This window comes from Cryptomeria japonica, chromosome 10 (genome assembly GCF_030272615.1).
Source record: "Cryptomeria japonica chromosome 10, Sugi_1.0, whole genome shotgun sequence".
NCBI lineage: Eukaryota > Viridiplantae > Streptophyta > Pinopsida > Cupressales > Cupressaceae > Cryptomeria > Cryptomeria japonica.
Window position 1 is genome coordinate 243,733,881 of NC_081414.1, and position 24,297 is coordinate 243,758,177.

At 36.8% G+C, this 24,297-nt stretch overlaps 1 protein-coding gene and 1 long non-coding RNA gene across 6 annotated transcripts in view; both read right to left on the reverse strand.

The window, feature by feature from the left end:
- The window catches only part of LOC131066598 (protein MULTIPOLAR SPINDLE 1), a 279,380-nt gene that overhangs the window by 156,238 nt on the left and 98,845 nt on the right, over positions 1-24,297 (reverse strand). For 3 of the 5 annotated variants that reach the window (XR_009359175.1, XM_058001413.2, XM_058001410.2), the window contains exons 5-6: positions 13,443-13,525; positions 13,244-13,313 (exon numbers count right to left, since the gene is read on the reverse strand). Coding sequence is in view for 4 of the 5 variants with exons in the window: in XM_058001413.2 (XP_057857396.1) it covers positions 13,244-13,313; positions 13,443-13,525 (153 nt within the window). In the remaining variant the exon portion in view is untranslated. The remainder of the gene's footprint in view (positions 1-13,243; positions 13,314-13,442; positions 13,526-24,297) is intronic. The other 2 variants (XM_058001414.2, XM_058001411.2) reach the window with 1 other exon arrangement.
- Positions 1,415-3,085, reverse strand: LOC131859480 (uncharacterized). Its single transcript, XR_009359176.1, has 4 exons — positions 2,944-3,085; positions 2,428-2,830; positions 1,911-2,319; positions 1,415-1,799 (listed from the first exon to the last, which is right to left on the reverse strand). It is a non-coding gene; the product is annotated as an uncharacterized LOC131859480 (long non-coding RNA).

The window sequence follows — 24,297 nt, forward strand, 5'->3', positions numbered from 1 at the left end:
CAGGCAAATTAATTGGTTAGGAGGTGATATTTTCCATCTTTGGGGGCTTATACTTAGTCATTTATTTGATTTGGATGGATCAATACATCTACTTTATAATATTTATTATAAAGTAATGATAAAGTTACTTTTTGCTGAATTAGAAAAAAAAACTTTAAAGTAACTTTATAAAAGCACTTGATATTAAGTGTTTGCTTAAGTGAGCATTTGGGCCCACCTTGCACATCCCCCAAGAGGCATATAACATTCTAAAATGTTTTAAGATTTCATAAAGTGCATATCCAAGGTTGGGCGTGGCTTTTGGAAGAAAGAAAGATTCCTTTGGAATCATTAAAGATGCCTCCAAGTGGTACGATTAGGCCTTGGGATGATTAAAAACATTTTGGGGAAAGCAATTTCGCATTATTATTATTGATTGTTTTAAGAAAAGAGTTGTTTCAGGTCTGCAACGATTTGCAGGAGTGCTGGAAGGAGAATTTGGGATGGAAACCTCAGAATTCTTCAAGATAGGACGAAATCCCTATCAAATTCTACCTACCGATTTGCTAGAATTGCTTATATCTTGCCAAAAAGGGTCAAATTCATTATTTCCTCAGCTGCAGCAGTATAGATAGGGTCTGATATACAGATCTGGGCGGCTTATTTGGCAGAAAACAGTGATTTATTGCTTTTGGTGGTTGGCCGTACCTTCCCTAGCTGGGCCATACCATTCCCCATGCTTGGGTGAGAAAATAAAATAAATGTGAGGGTTTGGCATTGAAGTTTGTGCTCAGATTTCATTATCAGGGATTAATAAAAGCAGATTTGTGGTTAATCCAGCTCGGCTCGGACTCGGACTCGGGACTCGGCGTCAGACTTGGCTCCAGACTCGGCTGGACTCGGGAAAGTGAAAAACTCAAGAATTTTAGAGATTTTTAAAGATTTAAAACTTGTTTCAGACACCCTTTATTGAATACACCTTAAAGACACAAAAACATCATCAAACTTGGCTCATTTGATTACATACACAAGTATACATCAATCACATAAGCATAAACGCAAATTGTAGCTGAAGAAAATAACAAACATAGATATATAAATATTGTCAAATGTATACAATATTACAAAACTCATGGAATAAAAAATCCATGTCATCATATGATGATCATCAAATGTTTCATACAAATACCAAAGGTAAATAGTAAATACTAAATACAACTACAAGTGTACAAGCCTATGGCTCAGAGGGCCGTGCACCATCTCGCCCTGGCCCCCTGCGAAGGCGTTTAAAGTAGGTCCTGGATGATTCAGTAGCCATTGTCGCTCCCCGTGACACCATGCCATGCTCACCAACATCAGGAACAACTGTGTCATGCTCGCCAACATTAGGAACAGCTGAGTCTCAGTATTTCCTGTCTCTGCTCGTGCTCTCTGCTCCTCCTCTGCCATGGCTACAACCTCAACCTCTATATCTACCTGGTCAATCCAATCAATGTCATCATCACTAAATACAGCTGTAGGAGTCCCAGGAGCTGTCTGATTCTCATTGGCCCACTCTGCTTCAAGATCAACCTCATCTAGAATGATAGGAGACATGTCAACTACTGCATTCTTTCTCATTCTTAGGCAGAGGTTGTAGTGAACAACGACGAGATCATTCATCTTCTCCACAGATAATCTATTGCGCCTCTTGGAGTGTATGTGCTCAAACATACTCCAATTGCACTCACAACCTGATGCACTGCATGGTTGGCTCAAGATGCGAATGGCCAACTTCTGAATATTTGGTGTCTCTGGGCCAAAAAAGTTCCACCAATGATCTGAGTTTGAAATGAGAAAAAAAAAAAATCAATCTCACTCATGAACTCATTTAACAAGTTACAATATAGTATTGAATAAAACTAAAATTAAGCCTTACAATTTATTTTTACCTGGCATCATAGTTGTCCTACCGTCTTTGGCGACAGGACAAGAGAAGGTCTCCCCTTGTGCATCTGAGAACATCTATAGCTCTCGAAAAAGGTCTATCTGAGAAGTACCAGCAGGTCCCATCTTCTCCATGATTGCATATAGCCCATTAAGGACCTCCACATCAGCCTTGAAAGAAGGGATAAAACGGAATGCCGGATTCAGATAATAGGCTGCCGCATGGATGGGCCTATGAAGCTGATGATGCCATCTCCTATCAATGATCTCCCAAATGGGACCATACTTGCTCTCATCTGCTCCATAGACGAATCTGATGGCCTCCTTCGCCCTATCCATGCCCTCATATATATAGCCCATTGTGGGCTTATCTCCATCCGCAACTCGCAACAAAACCACCAAGGGCTTAACAAACTGCAAAATTGAAAATATTGTGTAATTTAGAAAAATGAGCAAATAAGAGAATACATATAATAAGTTATAAAACATGAAGTTAAATTGTAGAATTTATAAAAAAATTACCATCACTATCTCATCACAAGGGACCCAAAAGCCTTGCTCATCAAAAATGCAGTCTGCCATATCTATCCCTGCGGGGGTGGTAGCATAGGATGAGGAAGACCACTCCTCAACAACAATCATACGTCTCTCAAGGCAGACTTAGACCTAAGCATGGATTGCAATGTGAGGAAGTTTGTGGCAAATCTTGTGATTCCTAGACGATGCAACTCCTTCTGCTCTGTGTATTGTCTCATAAGAGCCAACACCCATGAATGATTATATACAAATTTGCAAACATTTCTTGCCCTTTCTACACATTTCTTGACCCATGGGATTTTTCCAATATCCTCCAACATGAGGTCAATGCAATGAGCAGCACATGGAGTCCAAACTATAGATGGGTGCCTCTCCATCAATAGTCTACCTGCAGCAACATAATTTGTTGCATTGTAAATTGTAATTAATGGAGGTACAAAGTACAAACTACAAGATAGTAATTAATTTGCAAACAAAATTAGTTTGTAATCAAAAGTTTACCTGCAGCAACATAATTTGCTGCATTGTCGGTCACCACCTGTACCACGTTCTCCTCACCCACATCTTCAATCACCTCCTCTATCTGCTCACATAGGTAGGTGGCATTCTTGCAATGGGCGGAGGCATCAATGGACTTGATGAAAACGATGCCCCCTGAAATAAAAAAATTAAGCTAGGTCAATGATTATTCAATAAACCATTAGATAAAAAATAAAAAATTAAAGACTATATGAAACTAAAATTAATCAATCACCTGCAGAAGAAACAAGAAAATTAAGGAGAGTTCTATTTCTCCTATCCGTCCAACCATCAGTCATGATGGTGCAACCTTTAGTGCTCCATATGTGGCGTTGTTCATCTAAATCCTTTTTCACATCATCCACCATTTGAGACAAAATGGGTCCCCTCAAATCACTCTCACTAGGGGCTTTGAACCCCGCCCGGCATATGGTAATGGCATCAACCATTTGTTACCAATAAGGAGACCTGTCGCAAAGAAACTCAATGAGATAAGTTAAGTATAAAAATTCAATGAGATAAGTTAAGTATAAAAATTAAAACAATCAAAGTTATCAAACATAAAAGTTAGTAAAACATTCACCTGGCTACAAAGAATGGAATACAGTTGTAGCTCCAAAACCTGCCAACTGCCATTTTAGCAGCATCATGGACCTCCTTGTTCCAACCCATGCCCTCAAGCGACGGTTGGGACCCAAGAGTAGTGCGAGGCACAAAGAAGGAATCCAACCTAGATTTACGAATCCTAGGTCCAATGGTAACATTCCCACTACAACTACTAGTGGTAGGAGCATGAGAAGTGGCGGTGGCACTGCCACTTATAGAAGCAGAAGCAGAAACGGAAGCACCAGCAGTAGCAAACTGAGTGGGACGATATGGGGGTAAGGAAGAAGGGCCTCCAACACAACCTAACTGTGTCCCTCTTCCTAAAACTGTCTCTCTCCCAATGGCCGCTCGATCCTCCTTTTGTTTCTTTTTTCTTTCAATCTCCTCAACCATTACATAACAATCACGTACGGCCTCAGGGACTGCTTTTAGGCATGGTTCGGCATCATGTCCACGCACACCAGCAATATGGTATTTCAGCCTATATATACCTCCATGGAATATTGTTTTGCAAAACATACGTTTTGTTTGCCCCTTTCCTTGCCCTAGAAAATCCTCATGATATTTCCAAGCAAGGTCCTTTCTCATGGGGGGTCTAGAAGCTGAAGTAGACATTTTAGGATAGTTTTGTGAAACTTGAAGTTGAGGCAAATAATAAAGTGAAGTTTGCTGCAATAAAACATTACAAATACAAAATAAAATTAATACATACATTCAAAAAAACTAAAGTGACAAACCCTACAATTTTTAAAAAAAAATTTACAAACCCTACATACAACCCTACATGGTACAACTACATACTACATGCTACATACAAATTACAAACATACAAAAGATCTTGCATACAAGAAAATGTAAAACTTTCAAAATAAATGAATAGAAAATGGAATTTTTGCATACAACAAACAAAATAATGTTCAAAAAAATAATCTTACCTCTTACAACAAGCTTGAAATGAGCTGCAAACTCTTCCTATCCAACTCTTGATGCACCAAATCGAAACACAATGCAGCTCCAATGTGACAAATTGAAGAAAACTTGAGCTTCCTCCTTGCTGGTTTTTCTTCTATGCACCCTTGTTTTTCTTCCCAACTCACTTTACTCTTCCTTTTTTTGCAAGTGAATGAAATGAAAGTCACTTTTAGGGCTAGAAGACAATTAACATAAAAAAACGGATCTAAAAAAACTTTGCAAACTAATTTTTTTTTGTTTTTTAAAGTATGCCCACGCCAGCCGAGTCCAAGGCCCGGGACTCGCCGAGCTGGTGAGTTTGGGCCAAAAAACTTTGCAAACTAATTTTTTTTTGTGTTTTAAAGTATGGCCACGCCAGCCGAGTCCAGGGCTCGGGACTCACCGAGTTTGGCGAGTTTGGGCCAAACTCACCAGCTCGGCGAGTCCGAGCCCCTGGGACTCGACAGGCCTGACTCGGACTCGGACTCGCCAAGTCTGGGCGAGTCCCGTTTCTCTGGTGAGAGCTGCACCAGCATTTATATGAGGAAAATCGACCAATTTTAGAGGATTTGCCTGGCAACATTTGGAATTTCTATTTGGGTCTTCTTATTTCTGCTATATTTGATTTTGGTAATTCATTTTAGAGTCAAATAAGTGGTGTGGAGCTTCTACCTCAGTTATTGAACATTACCACCAGCATTCTTCTAAATTTAGTCAAATAAAGGAGGCGTCTTGGGCAAGCTTTGGACCCCCAGTAGGCCAATTTCGGCTTTGGATATTATTTATAGTGATTTCTATTGATTTGTTGGTTGCTGATAATAAAATTTAGATGCTGGTTATTTATTTCAGTCAATTACTATATTTGCTTGCATTAGTTTTCTTTCATCATAGCAAAAATCTCAAGCAAAAACCATATTAAACATCAAACACTGCAAACATCTCTTCAAAACTTAAAACTTCAATTGTTGGCCAAAGAAAACAGACTCAGAAAACATATCAGATTGTGGGAAAAATTTGGTTGGCATCTTTCAGTCGGCTAGACAAGTAGGTAGCTGAATCAGAGAATTACTCCACAAACCCCTAAAATCCCTTGAATCAAGCAATCAAAACTGCCCTTTCCACTATAGAAGATGAAATTGACCGGTAACAACACTAAATAGCGGTTGTAATGCTTTCCTTAAGCTCCAAAACTGTCCAAGAGGGTTCGGCCTCACAAGCAAGCACCTCACTCAAAAATCTGATTAAAAATCCAAAAAAGCTTCGAAACTATCAACAAAACTGCCTCTATCTTTATCAGTGGTGAAAAACTTAAACAACCAATACCAAACAACAAGGGTAATGGCTTTTCCTTGCTCTGAATGTGCCCAATAAGGGGTCGTCTTACCAAGAAGACACCTCACTCAGCCACAACCAAAAAATCATTTCAAAACTGATTTCTTTGAAGACCAAATGAAATCGCTGCAAATAGGATCTCCTCGCACACTCTAGGTTGCTCTCTCACAACTGCAAGTATGTTTACCTAAGGATTTTTTGTCCCCACAAGCAACTCTAAACCCTAGGGTTCAAACAAGCCCCTCTCAAGAGGCCAAAGTAAGAAAATATTTCACCAAGACGTTCAAAATGAACTCCAAGTTGCTTTTAAATAGTCTCCCAAAAGGTAAGCCCTAATTAAGGTTTCCTCTAGTGCCAAACTTATGACTTTATTTACTTTTATTTTCTCTAATATTTCACTTTATGACATAATAGTCCCAAATAAGGTAGCATGCACATTGAATCAAATTCATCCTTTATTATTTCCAATGACTTTATTATAAAGCGATTTTCATAATTTAATAATTCTGACTTTCAAAGTCAACTTTAATACCATTTGTAATAGTACAAATAACCACAAAATGCAATAAGCTACACTTTCTCTCTCTTGGGATGCCATACTCTTTAGAATCATATCATAATATGTACTTTCAAGGAGTCTTAAATAAGCTAAATATTGATTAAACTTAGCAACCTTTTCTAATATCATCAAATAATGACATAATATCTCTTGAACCACTCAGATATGCTGTCTAAAAATGAGAAAACCAACCCTAAATGGTTCCTCTATCCATCTTGTTAGTCTACGAGGAACTAGTGATAGACTAACCTTGATCGGTTGACGCTGGCTGAGAAGGGGACATTACAGGGAAGCTCCTTAAGATCTAACTAAACTTGAAACCAATCAAACGCATAGGTATGCACCTAAGTTCCATAGCATTTTGGGGACAAGGATGGGAGAGAACATGGGACACGTTTCGGGGATAGCAATCCAAGGGTCGTTTTTTGGGCACGACGAGGAGACAACGTTATATACATATATATATGAATTTTTCAAAATATATAACATAATAGAGAGAGAGATGCTAATACTTCTATTATCACTTTGACTAAGAATAATTATGAGTCATGGGCAAAAGGAATCATCACACATTGTAGATGGCTTAATCTCTTGCCTCATCTTTATGGACTCATTCCTAAGCCAAAGACAAAATAGAAGCAATCAATTTGGGGTAATAAGAATGGCCATATCATAGGGTAGATTGTTTGTAGCATCAATCAAAGATTCATCCATGATATCTACCCCATGTTTCAAGGTATTCAATGCCCATGCACAGTTTGGACCATTATTTGAGAGATTTTTAGATATCCACATGTTCCTCCATTCCCAAATGCTCTTGCTTCAAATTGCCTTCTTCCACTTGATGATGTTGACAATATTCCCTTTGATGATGATACCTTAGAGGAGTTTGAATATGCTGCAGCACTTGAGTATTATGATGATCCAAAGACTCATCCTGCAGCTCCTTCTCCAGGAGAGATCACACATTCATCTTTTGTCGGTGATTCCAATGAGTCAACACAAGAGGTATCTATTTGTCTTCCTAATTCGGATTCATATTTGTCAAACATTGGTTCATTGTTTGTGGACTCTCATATTTCAAATTTGGGAGACATACATGATGGGATTTATCTCCTCTTTGATGATTCATCTTTGGAGATTGATATTGATGAGTTTCCTCATTCACTTGCTTTGTCACATTCCTTGGTTGAGTTTGATCACGAGTATGTGGAGGCTTATTTGTTCTTGGAGACTCCTATTCATTTTTTAGAGGCATCTATTCTATTTGAGGATATTTGTGGCACCAGTGTTGTCACTTCATCTTTGTCTCTGGAGCTTGTTCAAGGTCAGTTTCTATTGGTTCCTTGTTTGTCGCCTCCTATTATGATTGGGCATGTACCTGATTGGTTTGTGGCATCATCTTCCAAGGTCTTGGCGACATATGAACAGATTTCAAAGGCATCACCATCCTACATTTGGATTCCACTTCCTAATTCCTATCCAAAATGGGAAGCATTCCTGTATTTGTACTTGGTTTAACTTCTTCCCAAGGGGAGAAATGTTGTTTGTAGGCATTGGACAATGTTTTGTCTTCAAGTACTCACCATTTCTGTAGGACATTGTTCATTATAGGGGAGCCTGTTGTGCATTTTGCACCCCATCCCCGTCTTTGACAAGGGACCCCATTGCCTTGGTGAAAAAGAGAGGAAAATACTGTAATGGTTGAGCTTGTCAAAGCCTTTCATGGCCAGTAATGCGTTGAGTATGGGTCGTGTGCACCTTAAAGTTTGAACATTTTCATTTAGAGCACCTGCAATCACCAGGATCCTCATTTTGGAGGGAGTAATCACGAAATTGAAGTAAGCTCATCAAATGACCTTTTATGCCGAAAAAGTTTCAAAAGCTTCAAATTCATGCAATATAGCTGAAAACTTCCCAAATCGTGCAAAATCAGCTAGTAGGCCGAAAACTCAGAAGGGCACCTAAGTTGGCAAAGTCGGCTTTCAGGCCAAAAGGAGAGAAGCAATTAAAAATTCATAAAATTGGCTAAGTAGTCAAAATTCGCACAAAAAGGCCTTGTAGGGCGAAAATGACTTAGCTTTCAAAAATCGGCTTGTCAAGCCGAAAATCACTTAAACGCGCAAAACCAGCTTTCAATTCGAAATTGGCAAGAACAACACAAATCGCTTAGGGTCTCCTTTCAAGTCGAAAATGAAACCCTAGCTCGCACAAGTCTATCAAAATGGTCTCATAGGCCGAAAAGGAGAGCAAGACATATTCGCGCAAGAAGTCCAATCATACCGAAAATAAACAAAAGAGATCCAAGTCGCGCGAGTCGCGCGATTGGGCCACAAGAGCCGAAAATTTCAAAAGCCTAGGTTCGCAGTCTAAGCTTATGAGCCGAAAATCCTCATTTGGTCGAAAACTAGAGCTTAGTAAAGGTCGCACATTTCTCCTGTAAAGCCCGAGTTTCATTCAATGATATGGGGCATTAAACTTGGTAAAACAAAATCGCACCATTTAATGTGAATGCCCGAATTTCATATCAGAGGAGGGGTATTTGAAGCCAATAAAATACCGATTGTGCAAGTCAAAGAGGAAGTCGCTAAAATGAAATCGCATATTTTCACTTAAGGGCTCGAATTTCATCAAGGAGTTGGGGGTGTTGTAAAAATTCGGCGATTTAACACATATTGAGAGACTCCAATCGCCCAAACAAGGAATCACGCACTTCCACTTGAAAGACCGAACCTACGACTTAGGAGAAGGGCACTTTAAAGTTTGAAAATTGCCAACCAAATGGTCGTACATTTCACTTTAAAGTGTTGATTGTAAACTAAAATAATTGAAAAAAATTAAGGGGGATAGTATAGTACCTTAAACTCTAGCTAGCTACAAGAACCTTTTGGATCTATAATGGTTATTTGAAACAAACACATTGTTAGAGAATTCAAGAAAGCTAGGTCCTTTTATAATCCTAAACCAAAAGTTATTGACCTAACCGAAATCCCAATCACCGACCTTCCTTGCATTGAAGGCATCTCTAATAAAGTATCAAAAATATTCAGGAGAAAGGACCTCAAATGTGCCTTCAAGCCCCATTCTTCATTTGAAAGTCATATGCCCTAGACCAAAGACCCTACAGACGTCCACCTCCAATCTAGGGTTTATAAGATTGAGTGTTCCTATAGGATCCCCTACATGGGTGAGATAAGGTGTTCTATTAGCATGAAGATCAAAGAGCATTATGCTAATTTAAGGCATGACCAAGCCGTCAAATCTACCATGGTAGAAAACTAATTCCATTCCAAACACATCTACTTGGAGGTGACTCAAGTCCTTGCTATAAAAGATAACTTCTTTAAGAGAAAGCTCAAAGAGGTCATTGAAATTGGAATCCATGCAAGGAATATCAACCATGATAAAGGTGAAGAGCACATGGTTATACTAAGAGGGGGGGGTGAATCAATATAACAACAAATTTTACCAATTTAAACTTTATCAGTCATGATAGCATCATACACTAACTTTTAACAATTATGCACACATAAGAAAACGATGATTTGCGTGGAAACCCAAATGGGAAAAAAACCACGGCAAATTAATGCTTTGATATAGTTCTTTTACAATGTTTGTAGGCACCAACCCCTAAGTTTGTTTGTGAGCACCAACCCATTGGAAGCACCAACTCCCAAATTTGAATTTTGTTTCCACCTTCTGAATGTTGCTACTACAACGGATGATGGATCCACACTTTATTACTGTAACTCTTTTCACAAATCTACTAAAATATCTTCCTCAAATCTGCTATGAAGTCTTCCACAAATCTTCTCTAAAGTCTTCCATAAAACTGCTATAAAGTCTTTTCAAATCTGCTATGAAATCTTCCATAAATCTGTCAAAACTGATCACTATCCCTTCTTAAATCTGCGACAAGACTTCACCATATATGTGTGTAGTCTGCTTTGACAATCTTCTTTTCAACTGACCTCAGTGTATAAACTTTTATCTTCATTGCACACACCACTTATATCTTCTTCAATAAATCTGTCTCAAAAGGGAATTTTCATTATCCAATTTTTATTCTTCCTTCAAATAATCTTTTCTCTACACATGAGACTGCTGGTACTTATGAGATATATTCCTTCTATAAAACCACACTCATTTCTTCCTTATCGCACATCCACTTTCTAAAATATATTCTTTTGTTCCTATACTCCACACGTATTCCACATTCGATCTGCTCCTGAAATCCCACTTTTATTTTAATAAAATTTCATTACACACATCACTCCACAAGGATTTTTCTTTTATTTCTTATCTTCACAATTCTCGCTTCACACTTCACACCAGACAAAATATATCTAAAAACTCTCCTATCCAAAGTAAAATTGCAGAATTATACACTACTCATATTTCTCACATCTGACCAATCGTCCTCTTATGTCTTCTTATCTTCAAGAGACATTTTCCTTTACAAAGCAGTCACAACTTTTCAACCAAAACACAACACTTTACTTTTTATCTTAACACATCGTACCCCTTGGATGAGGACATTAATTATTATTTCAAACTTTTATTAGTAATTAACTCGTACCTTTCTAATAGTCACATCTTCCTTTAATACTTACTCTTTTTAAACAAACACAATATACTTCAATCGCACCCTTTGGATAATCGCTGCCTTGTATTTATTTTCTCATGAGTTTCTAGGATATACTTTGTCAACCACTCGCATTGAACCTTCATTTGCATTCATGTCCCATAATGGAGTTCTTATGCTATTAACATTGTCTTATTTTAATTGCTTATTGGATCGCTGTATGAAATCAACTGACTGTTGCTACTTAATGACTCAACCACCATCTCATGCTGAGTCAACTATAATGTGTGGAATCAGTCTTTGTCTTGGTTCATTGATATAATCACCGTCTTCATTAATATTGCTGTCTTTAAGTCACTTCCTTATTATCCTTTTACGTAGGATTAATTTGTCTTTAGTGGGGGCTCTAACAATAAGAGGTGAGCCCCATAAATATTGTCTTTTAGTGGGGGCTCTAGCATGAGGAGGTGGGCCCCATAAATAATTTATTTGTAATTCTTTTAAGGCACAAAGTAATATGTAATTATTTCAGAGAGGTCTGCACTCATATATTATTCAATACTTTGTTTATCTTGATTGCCACCATTTTGGTAATCGCTGCCATTATTGCTTTTAGATTCTTTTGATAAGTGCTACCTCATTGCTTTATCCATGATACACTGCATTTGCTGACTTTAGTTTGACTTTCTCCTTAATATCACTGCCTTTCTTACTCATCATCTTCTCTCAGGTATGTTGATACATCTTCAAACATGGTTGTCCAGTATATGATTTACCATGTAATATTGATCAAATCCTTTGGTCACTGTAACCTGAATTACATGGAGATTATATAAATGTGTAACATCAATGATAACATTCCTATTTGAATTGTGTATTAAGCTCTTGTTGATATAAATCACAGCTATCCAATTTCTTTAACAGCTAATAACATTCTCAATTTTGACATCAATAACAACATTTCCAACAAAACGGTGGACCTTGAATTCATCATGGCAGCCTTTGGTAACTTTCCTCCAAATGGCCTCTTCCTAACTCTTCCCCTTGGCTATTCAAACTTCCGTTGGTCAAAGTCCTCAATTAATTGTTGGTTGTGGTTCCACTCCTTGGCATTTCTTTCATTCCTTCTCTATTCTCCTTTTGCAGGTTGTCTGTAGGCCTCCTCATTTAGTCCTTTAGTCATCTCTCATCCTCCTTTAGTCCTTTAGTCATCTTTTCCACCATCTGAGCCCCTCAGTTTTTATCCTCCTCGAGAGTTTTCTTCCTTTTCCCTTTTTTTTATTTTGGCATTGGTTTTTTTTTTTCCTATTTGTTAAGCTTATCATTTTTTCAATTTTCTTCTCTTTCACTAATTAGGGTTTTAATTTGCTTCATTTTCCTATAATTTGTGTTAAGATTTAGTCATTCTTTATACTTTTGGATCTGTATTATTATGTTTTCTTGCACTTCATTTTTTCTCCTTTTTATCTAGTTTTCTATTTTTATCGTTTTCATAATAGTAGTTGCTTTATTGTTTTTCTTGTTTCTTTTAACCATAATTAAGCTTCCTTTATAGTCTTTTCATCTAATAATTCCTTGCTATCTTTTTCCCAGCCATTTAGTTACTATCATTTCTCTGAAAACTAGCATTGTTGTTTTATTTTATTTACTTTTCCTACACTTATTTCTCTTGGTCTCCTTTGTTTTACATCTTTGTGCCATTTGAACTCTCATATTTGATGTCTTTGGGAATCTCAACATCACTTTCTGACTTCTTCCACTTCCATGGTTTCCTCTCCTCCTTTCATCTTTTCTTTATTAGGATCTTGGTTTGCAACATTTTTCATATTTTTCCTCTACTTCATCTTGATAATGTATCGCAGATTGTGGTCCGAAACACTAATGTTAAAATAAACTTACACATTTTTATCCAAATTTTCTCTTACCTCAATAATTATAATACTAATGCTAGAAATTTAAAAACAAAAACAAGAGAAAAGATACTTTCACACCTAAAAAAGCAACTTAAGGATCAAAAATTTCATTTTATCTCATGCTTTCTTTCACTATACATTAACTATGTAAAAATGCCTAATTTTGCCTATTAACAGGTTTTTCACGTAACCTATAGTTTAGACTTTGGAGTGGAAGTCGAGATTTTTGAAGGCTTCACATTTTGATTTAATAAGGTAATATTACACAGCACTACAATAATTCTATTTTCTTTCAAATCTTAAAATTCATTCAAGAAGTTAGATTAAAAAAATTACCTCTAATAAAGTCCACAGCTTGGTGTGCATATGTGGAAAATAGTTGTTTATTGAATGCCTGTAAATTATGCTTATGTGATCATGAGAGAAATTCATTTAGCATTTTATGAGTTTACAAAAGATTTAAGTTTTAACAAAATAAACTTGATGATATGGCACATATGTAAAAATGCTTAAGGTTCTAAATTACAGTACTTACAGGGCTTTGCATGTTGACAAGCTCCAGAAGAAAATTTGCTACAAAAACAAGATTCCCTTTCTCGCCATCACATGAATAGTGATCTGCAAGTGATAAAATATTAACTAGTAAAAACATTCAATATTCCAGTTATTGAGGGTTTGATATATATTTTTTGTATTTCCAACATTCCCATGAACACAAATATGTAACCATGATGCCAAACAAGCAACTCGGATAGAAGGGGTGTCAAAGAAGTATAATGATATTATAAAGCTGATGAGTTTCCATCATTGTATTGCACAATAGAAACTAAAACCCTAGCAAGTATTACACTGCATGTAATACATCTATTACAAATTTACAAGTATATATTATACATGAGGCAATGATGTACAGTTGGCTCTCATTATTAGTAACTCAAAGAACAATATATATCATCAAGAAGGATAGCAGCATGAAAGGAATTTTTAATGGTGCAAGAAAACTTGCGGAAGGGAAAACAGTACATTTTGCTAGCAAGATTAAAAAACGAGTTGCTTCAAAAATGGTCTTACAAGAACAAAATCCCAGGTGGAAAATAATTATTGTGAACTAGATACTTAGTCCCTAAGTCACAATGTTCGAATTTCACAACCATAAAATTTGCATGAAGTTCAGCAACCATAAAAAATTGGAAAAATAATTTGGACTAAGTTCAGCTCATATAATTTTATTTATTTTTAAATATATGTAATATTTCCAATAAATTATTGTGAAACCCGGGGACGCGTCCCCGGCTTGAAATCCCTCATCCCAGTCCCGAGGATGTCTCGGGGTCGTGGGGATGACCAAGGGATGTTCCCCCTCCCCCCTCCAATTTGCTAGACTTTCCAAGGGGCACCCAGAAATGGGGGGACTTTGGCCCCAACTGTGGGGGACATTTGTATGTCTTGAGGACGGAGGGGGACACCTGGGACGTCCCTCAACTATCCCGGGGACGGCCGAACATCCCCCATGGCTGGGACCATTTTTCCCAAGTTAAAAAAAATAAAATACTTCAATGTCATGTCCCCTCCTGGATCGTTATATATATACGGAGAGAAAGGGAGAGACCCTAAATGAATAAATTATTATTATTAATTCATTTAGGGTCTCTCCCTTTCTCTCCGTATATATATAACGATCCAGGAGGGGACATTAATAATAACAATTTATTCATTTAAGGTCTCTCCCTTTCTCTCCGTATATATATAACGATCCAGGAGGGGACATTAATAATAACAATTTATTCATTTAGGGTTTCTCCCTTTCTCTCCGTATATATATAACGATCCAAGAGGGGACATGACAATGGTATTAGAGCAATGATCCTGCCATCCTGTAGGGTAAAGATGAATCATTCTAGTCAATAAGAAAAAACTGAGAATGCGTGTATGCTTCGTGTTTGAAATTATTCATGTGTATGCTTCGTGTTTGAAATGTGTATGCTCTGTGTTTGAGATAACCTCGTTTGAGAAAATTGCCAATTGCTTGAGGACAAGCAATTTTGAGAAGGGCGGACTGTCATGTCCCCTCCTAGATCGTTATATATATACAGAGAGAAAGGGAGAGACCCTAAATGAATAAATTATTATTATTAATTAATATAATAATTACCAATGAATGATTATTTAAATTTCATTAATTAAATATTATTTATGATTTAAATATTATATATTATCAACATAATTTATATATTTAATAATGAATAATAATACAATTAAAATACAAAGAGGATATAAATAATACAATTAAAGAGGATATTATATATTAGCAATACGTATGACAATCATATATAATATCACGTATAGTGGCATGCAGAATTTAATAGTAATATTAATACATGGATATTAAAATAAAATATTAATAGTAATATTTATAGACAGCAATACGTATGACAGTCATATATAATATCATATATAGTGGTGCCTTTACAGCCATTAGATAGACTAATAATTAGTGTCTAGGCAATGGTAGTGTTAATAAATATAATAGATAATATTATTTGATTCATATATGTTTTCGCTTATCAATGAATATAACTTAAATGTAGCAATTAAATTATTAATTAATAAATGTTTATTTATTAATTTAATATATTTAATTCGAATATGAAATAAATGTAACAATTATTATTAATTAATTAATCAATGTTTATTTAATATTATTATCAATTAATTAATATTCATTTATTAATATCTGAAACTATTGATTAATATTTATTAATGAAATAATAATAATCAATACACCAATTGTGAAAAGGCATAGAGTCAACGATTAAGGTTAATAACAGTGATCATAATTGTGAAACAAAGAGATCATACTAGTTTGGTATCTTTGGCCTGCAAAACAGATTGTTAAAATACAACATAAAAATATATATATAAACCATTTTTAATTTGCAATCTATTTTTAATACTTAATTAACATAATCATAATTTTTATCTAATAAAAAGGATACGAATGCCATACGAAAGTATGTCCTTAGGCGGTCGTGAAGCTCGCCTTCTTGGAACCCCTTGGTCCCAAGCCCTCCAGGAAATCGAAGATGAGTTCAAATCCTGTCTTGGGTGTAACCTCTTACACCCAAGCCATCCAAGGAAGACCCTTGTCTATTCCTTGCCTTGGGTGATGCCTCCATCATCCAAGTCCTTAGAGGGGACCGGCCAGATCCGTCTCTTCTTGGTTGAGTTTAATCAACCAAGCCATACATATGCATATCAGTGTTCAGTATAAATACTACCCTAGGGATTATCATAATCCCTCCATTAGACTAAGGGAGTTTCCTCCCTACAGCCTCCATCATGTAATCACATTTATATTACATTTTATAATTTATTACTATTTTCCATTCCATAATCCACATTTACATATTCCTGATTTAACATGTATTCCCTAACATATATTCATAAATATATTCATTATCTAATATTCACATTTATTTCTTAACATATATTCCTACTATTCATTGATACGTATTTATTACTTATGTTTATACATTTATTAACATCTAAGAAAAATCATTCATTACATATGTATTAATTTGTTCATTACTATATTCACATATGTAATAAACCGTTCATTACTATATTCACTAACATATGTAATAAACCGTTCATTACTATATTCACTAACCTATATACTAAAGTATTTATTTTATATTCATCCACATATGTAATAATCGTGTTCATCATTCATATTCATTAATATATATAATACCTAACTGTTCATTACTACATCTACTAACATATGTATTAAACTTGGTCATCGCTATGTTCACTAACATATGTATTAAGTATTTAATTTATATTCATTTACCTATGTAATAACATGGCTACCCTTCATATTTATTAACATATAAAATAATATATTCCCTCCTTACTTACCTGCTGCCGTAGCCTCAAGAACTGTTCTCCCACCACGTAGCAGTCCTTCCTCCTTTCTCCCCCTTACCGTTGGCTGCTTGTTTCATAAGTAAACCTAATATAACGTTCTTTTTTTCCTACAGCCTCTAATTATTCTTCTCCGTTTTATATCCTTCATATAACCTTTCATAGAAAGGTTGTGACTTTTTAATGTAACGTGCCTTTTCCTTATTACCTTTTAATTAATCTTTGTTATATAAAGTGATTACTTTGGTGCTCCGTTATTCTTTTAGATGGAGAGGTATGATCTCTTTGTTTCACAATTATGATCACTGATATTAACCTTAATCGTTGACTCTATGCCTTTTCACAATTGGTGTATTGATTATTATTATTTCATTAATAAATATTAATCAATAGTTTCAGATATAAATAAATGAATATTAATTAATTGATAATAATATTAAATAAACATTGATTAATTAATTAATAATAATTGTTACATTTATTTCATATTCGAATTAAATATATTAAATTAATAAATAAACATTTATTAATTAAAAATTTAATTGCTACATTTAAGTTATATTCATTGATAAGCGAAAACATATATGAATCAAATAATATTATCTATTATATTTATTAACACTACCATTGCCTAGACACTAATTATTAGTCTATCTAATGGTTGTAAAGGCACCACTATATATGATATTATATATGACTGTCATACGTATTGCTGTCTATAAATATTACTATTAATATTTTATTTTAATATCCATGTATTAATATTACTATTAAATTCTACATGCCACTATACATGATATTATATATGACTGTCATACATATTGCTAATATATAATATCCTCTTTAATTGTATTATTTATATCCTCTTTGTATTTTAATTGTATTATTATTTATTTTTAAATATATAAATTATGTTGATAATATATAATATTGAAATCATAAATAATATTTAATTAATGAAATTTAAATAATCATTCATTGGTAATTATTATATTAATTAATAATAATAATTTATTCATTTAGGGTCTCTCCCTTTCTCTTCGTATATATATAACGATCCAGGAGGGGACATGACATTCAAAACTTTTAATATTTTGTTATTTTTCCCTCACGTGGGCCCCTTATCTCTAAAATAATTTAAAACAAACATATTCATTTGTAATATATTTTTGAAAACCCCTAAATTGTGGATTTTTTTAGGAAACGGAAACCCCTAAATCGTATTCGATTATCATTTCACCACGTGCGATGACTTCTAAGCTGCGATATCTATTTATTTGCAATCACCAATATTTTCCACAATGTTGAGTGCTACCTATGTGTGTTGTTTTTCATGGACTGTGCTATCACTTCACACTAAAAGCCGACTATCATGCATATTGGTATGCATTTGGGATTTTGTTTTCAGTTTTTACACTATGCGTGTTTCATGAATCACAAATGATTCAATGAAAAAATAATTTAAATTTTAGTATTTTACAAATGATATTTATAGATTATATTCAGATTTAGTATTAAAGTTTATTAAAATTTAATTTTACTGATTCATCTCTCATATCGTGGGTATGAGATATTCATATTAATTATTATTTCAGTTTGGCTTGTTTGTATTTGTATTCTGAAAAGAAAATTTTCAGCTGGCCACTTTCAAGTTTAACCAGGACATCGGGCAAAATTATCAGTTTAGGGAGTTCATTAGGTCTGTGGTTAATCCATTTACAGGTTGCTTTCCCAGAATATTCAAAATTAAATTGAAAATTTTCAGAATTAACATTAGGAGGGAAAGAAACAACAAGGTGTGTTCTTGAGTCATGCGGGGTTTCATACGGCTGGGAGTCTTCGACTGCTTCAGGAGGTCGCAACTGGTGGTGCAGCATCTTGACTCGTGCAAATCAACATCGAATTCATCAACAGGCTGTATAGGCTGACAAGCAGTTCCAAATTCGAACTCGAACTCAGGAAAGAGGGGTGCATCATCTGTCGGTGCATCCTCAGATTGCATGAACAATGCAGCCTTATGCACTTCTGTTAGCACATCTTCAAACAACAGGGACTCTTTGATTGATTGGTCTTTAAAAATGTCCTCAACGTGCTCTTGGATTGTATCGTCCATTGGCGGGGCTGCTGCAAGCTTCTCTTCAGCTTGAGGATGCTCCACGAAGCTCACTTGATTATCTTCTTCTTCAGCTTTGTCCTCTTCAGGTGCAAGGACAGCAAAATCATTCGCTGCCACAGTCTGACTGACTGGTTCATCTTGCTCAGCAATTGGTAACTCTATCCTTTCATCATCAGGGAGTGCGACGCTGTGTTGATGTTGAGATCTTTGGTACTCATTTGCAGCAAGGTAGGCACTGGTGCAAGGACAATAAAATCATTCGCTGCCACAGTCTGACTGACTGGTTCATCTTGCTCAGCAATTGGTAACTCCATCCTTTCATTATCAGGGAGTCCGACGCTGTGTTGATGTTGAGATCTTTGGTACTCATCTGCAGCAAGGTAGGCACTCCACACTTTGCTAGTGGTGGGCTCTTCTGGCTCTTTCGACAGTCCATATTGGGCTTTGACTTGACTGACTACCTCCATGCATAGCGAGCAAGTGAAATCCGAATATGGGCTGCGATGAATTCTGCACCACCAAGGTGATAGCATGCTCTCCAAGAATAACTCTTCTTCGAGACTAAACTAGTTCTCAATTCGGTCTTTAAATCGTGTAAACTCCTCAATGCTTGATGGAGGACTAGGGATATCCGACTGTACGAGCTCCTTTGGTTTAGGGATATACCAAAAAAATATCTGCCCCTGTAACGCTAGTTCGACCCTTGAGAGAAATGTCAAGCAATTCAACTCTTTGTTCTCTGATGTGGTGCCATGAATCCTACAATGCCCAGCAGATGCGAATTCGGACAGCCGCTTGGGATATAGCTGCAGACCTAGCCTTTGCTAGATCTGGAAAATTTCGGACTACGGACAGTCTTCATGAAGCGACTAACCATACATACTAATTCAGAATTTTTTGGTATTTTCCGATTTTCTAATTTTTTGGTTTTTTCTGGTTTAACAGGGATCTTACATATCCCAAATATAGCATTTAAATTGGCTCAATGAACTAACTTGCTGCAAAGAACCTGAGTGGGAGGACCTCCTTCTATTAAGCATGGAGAAGGGTAAAAAAGCTATAAGGTTACTCTTCACAAATATGGATTGATATGATTTGGTTTTAGATATTCAGACATTCATCATATCAGCCCTCCTTCTAGCGCCAATTTTGTTGACATGGCTAAAGTCGCATCGTTGCAACTCTATCAGGCCAACACAGAATAGAATGATCTCACCGAGTATCCTATCCTCTCTTGTGTAAGGAATCCCTAATGCTTCTTTTAATCGATCAAAGGGGACAACCTCAAGGTTCCAAATGTCAGTTCTTGACTACAAGATAACTCAGTGATTTATGTGATTTGCTGGGAGCACAAGGGGACTTACGATTTGCAACAAGTTGGTCAGCTGCGATTCTCAGGCTGCGAAATAAAAAAATAAAAAAAAAGCAAAGGGGAAGGGATAGGAGACCTAAAACTAACAAGACTGGTATGCGGGTAGACATATTCAACATAACCAATCCCTGCTTGGCCAGAATAGCTCACAACCTTGCAGGAACGGTGCAATCTTCAAGGGGAATTGGAAGATTTTTCAGACTGCAAGAGCATGGCTAAGCACCCAAATTTGGCACAGCTCAGACAGACACCTGCAACTGAACTAAGAACGATTCAAAGGCTCAGGTTAACCATACAAAAGGATACACAATCACTATATCCTCAATGGTATGAGCCTGAATCCATCAAATACTTGCACACCCAAAACAGAAAGATCTATCTAAAATGCTAAAAGAAACCATGCAAACAGGATGCAAACAAGATGATAAACACCAAATCAATGTCTATATATTGATTGCGGCTGCCTATTACAACAATTTATGCAACATCTCTGTGCTACTGAAATTTAACCTTCTACAATCTAGCCTATTCTAACTGCCTAAAAATCTAACAATAATCTAACTAGAGTATAACTATCTAAAAATCTAACCCTTTACAAAAGAAAGGCCTCTACCTTTTATAGAATTTGCAATATGAATCGATGGACACGATTGACTGCATCCAAGGGTCCTGGTTTATTCCACCAAATAAGGCTGCCCATACCCACTTAATTTTCAGTTATCTACCCAACCACCTTCTCAACTGCCTACAACTGTTTGGCTTCAATTTGGGTCTATCCGGTAGTTGGACATAACTGATCTGTGTCCCCTTTGTTTTAAAATATCTTGAGCGGGACCCACAGACAACTCTTTACAATAAAACTGTTTCAGTCTCTCAAACTGAATTTCTGGAATTTCTTCCAGCAGTGTATCCTTCTGGGAATGCGCATACTTGCTGCATTCTGTGTTCTTCAGTCTTTAATCACACTAGTTGATTTCAACTCTATGGCTCAAGTGGTGGCCTTTAACTTTGGCGTTCAAGTGATGACGCGCTTCCCAATGCTTGGTTCCAATCTCACGCTCCTGCATCTTCTTCTCCAGCTTCCAGTGCCTGGCCACGATCGCATCCCCTCGACGTTTCAGGCCTTCTCTTGGTTCTTCTAGCGCCTGGCTTTGATTTGCGAATAATCAATTTCACCTTAATAAATCAATTTGAAAAATTAATTAAATTAATTTAACAAACATTAAATTTTTAACGTCTGGCTTCGTCTCGGTGAAGTTCAGGCTTGAGAAGCTCTTTGTGAGATGTATCTTTTATATGTTTTTCGCCTTCTCTTTCGGATTTCAGGACCTTTAGGCAAATTGAGAGATGTTGTGCTTCCTCTGAGTGCATTTCAAATGCCTTCATTAGATCCTTAGCTGAATTTGAAGTTAGGATGTTCGTACTTTCTAGTTCCTACGTACATTCATCATAGCCTAAACCTTTTCACTTGACATACCATTCAACACAATAATCTGCACTTGCTTCCCCATGTTCTTTCATGATTTTCGGGTCTATTGGGTGATTTGAGAGGTCTTGTGGTTTTGGGTGATTATTTCCTTGGATGAATTTCACTTATTCTCCATTTTCGGCCTTGTGAGAGATTTTGAGAGTTTGATTTATACGCCTTATTTTCTCCTTTCTCAATTTCTTGTTGGAAAACTAGAATGCACGATTTAGTCTTAGACACCTCCCTCATTAACTTTTTCAGCCTCTAGAGGGGATTTGCAAGATTTTAAGACATTTGTTATTTCGGCATACTGGCAGATTTTTTGAACTTTGCTTGCATTTCTGAATTTCGGCCTATAACTGTTTGACGAACTTGTAACTCTTTTTCATCTTATGAATTTATTTGGGGCGATTTGAAGTTTTCCTTCACATTTTCGACTTATGGACCGATTTGTGAGTTTTCCGCCTACTTGGGGAATAACACGATTTTGTTCTTCTCTCATCTTCTCGGCTCTAAAGGGTTCAAATGGCATGATTTTGACTTAAAACACTTCGGCCCTGAAATCTCTCTTTTACAATCAACATTTTGCTTCCATTTTCAGGCTATAAGCCGATTTTCAAACTTTAAGTTATTTTTTGGGCATTTGGAGGATTTTGCGAGTTTTACTTTCTCGTCTTGTGAGAACGATTTGGCATGATATCTCCTTGGTTTATCAGCCTGATTGGGAATTATTCGCGATCTTACCCATACTAGCCATTTTCGGCCTACAGACCTCCTTTGCGAAATTATGGAGCTTCTATCATTTTCGGCATTTTTGGCTATACGGCGCGATTTTGGTTTGCATTTTTGCTTTCTCACGCGATTTCCGGCCCTTAAGGATCATTTACATGAACTTTGTTGTTTTCGAGCCAAAAGACTCTTTTGTGCGAACTGGTTGTCATCGTGAACTTGAACTTTCTTTCCTCTTTTCGGGCTAAAGGGCGATTTTGTGAGTTTCTTACGTGTTTTCTTTGTTTCAGTCAAAAAAGGTGAAATCTATGATTTCGCTTGGGAGAAGTCGGGCTCTAAGAGGAATTTGCACGATGTAGTTTGCCTTAGCTTTTCGGCCCTTTTGACTATAATGCGCAATAGCAAGACAGCGATTGCATTTGAAGGCAAGCACCCGATTTTTCATCTTTATTTCCACTCTAAAGCCGAGTTTCTCTTTTCTGGTTTCAAATTCTTTAGGCATTCTCACTTAAGAGAGGTAAGACCAGATTAAAACGGAGACGGGGGTCCCCTGTCCACGACGGGGTGGGGTGTGCAATACGCACAACAATTACCACCTCGCCTTTTTGACCTAGCAACTAAGGTAAAGACAAGAGATTCGAGTGACTAAATAGTTCCAGATCCAAAGAATTTCGCAAGCTGGATAAAGTATTTCAGTCTCCAAGCCACGCGAAGGAAGGTGAAAAGCCGAGAGGTTCAAGTTAAAAGGAAACCAGAGAAAAGAAAGAAGGCTAAGGCTTGCAGAGGGACTCGGACGTCCAAAAGAACAAGAAGGGAGAAGATTCCTATAAGGAGACCAGAGGTCACGTCATCGTCAAAGGACCCCAGTTCGTCCGACGATGTAGTGGAATTAGATTATATACCTGCTTCGCCTTCTCAAAGTGACATTGATGCGTTTGGAACTAATGATCCTCCCGCGCCCGACATGCTAGAAGCTGAGCTAAGAGCCCTTGAATCAACCGAACTGGGCAACCAAATAGAGGAAGGAGAGATTCCATCCATTCAAGGGATCAAGGTGCATGAACCCACCCAACAGAGCTGCCACGAGTTGCTGCTCCACAATACAGCCAAAGATGACTCTACCGTCGAAGGAGAGCAAAGGATAGATGAGACTCATGAGCTCGAAAGGACTGAAGAACAACCATCACATTAAGCTACCAGACAGTTGTTCAGTGAAATAGGAGAAAATTCAGTTGCAAGCAAAGAACTTCGCACCTCTTCCACCCCTCCGGTAGCAGAGCAGCTGCGAATCTATGATGAGTCGGCTGAAAACATCAAAGAACAGAATGCAAACTTAACCTTATCATCAGCCCAGACGGTACCTCAAGAGTGGTTGATTGCCAGAGCCCAGCGCAAGGCCGCCACCAAACCACCTATTGATCTAGAGGATATCTTCTCGCGCATAGACCAAGCAAAAGCTAAGGGGAAGAAAAAGCTCAGGGCATATTCTAGAGTAACCAAAGACGAGCAAAGGAACCGCACTCTTCACATTGCCACCCCGCCTATAGACAAGCTTGCAGATCAGATTACACTGGCGGATTATAGCATCACAACTGTCCCCATTGGACGAGCCACTAAGGAGCAAGAAAAAGAAGAATTCAAAGATTCAGTGCAGAATATACTCAGGCAGCTTGAAGAGATAACAGCTGAAAAGGACATGTATCGGGCTCGTGCTGAGCAACCCGAGGGATACATCGATCAACTCCTGAGGCCATTACACAATGCCTCCGAATCCCATA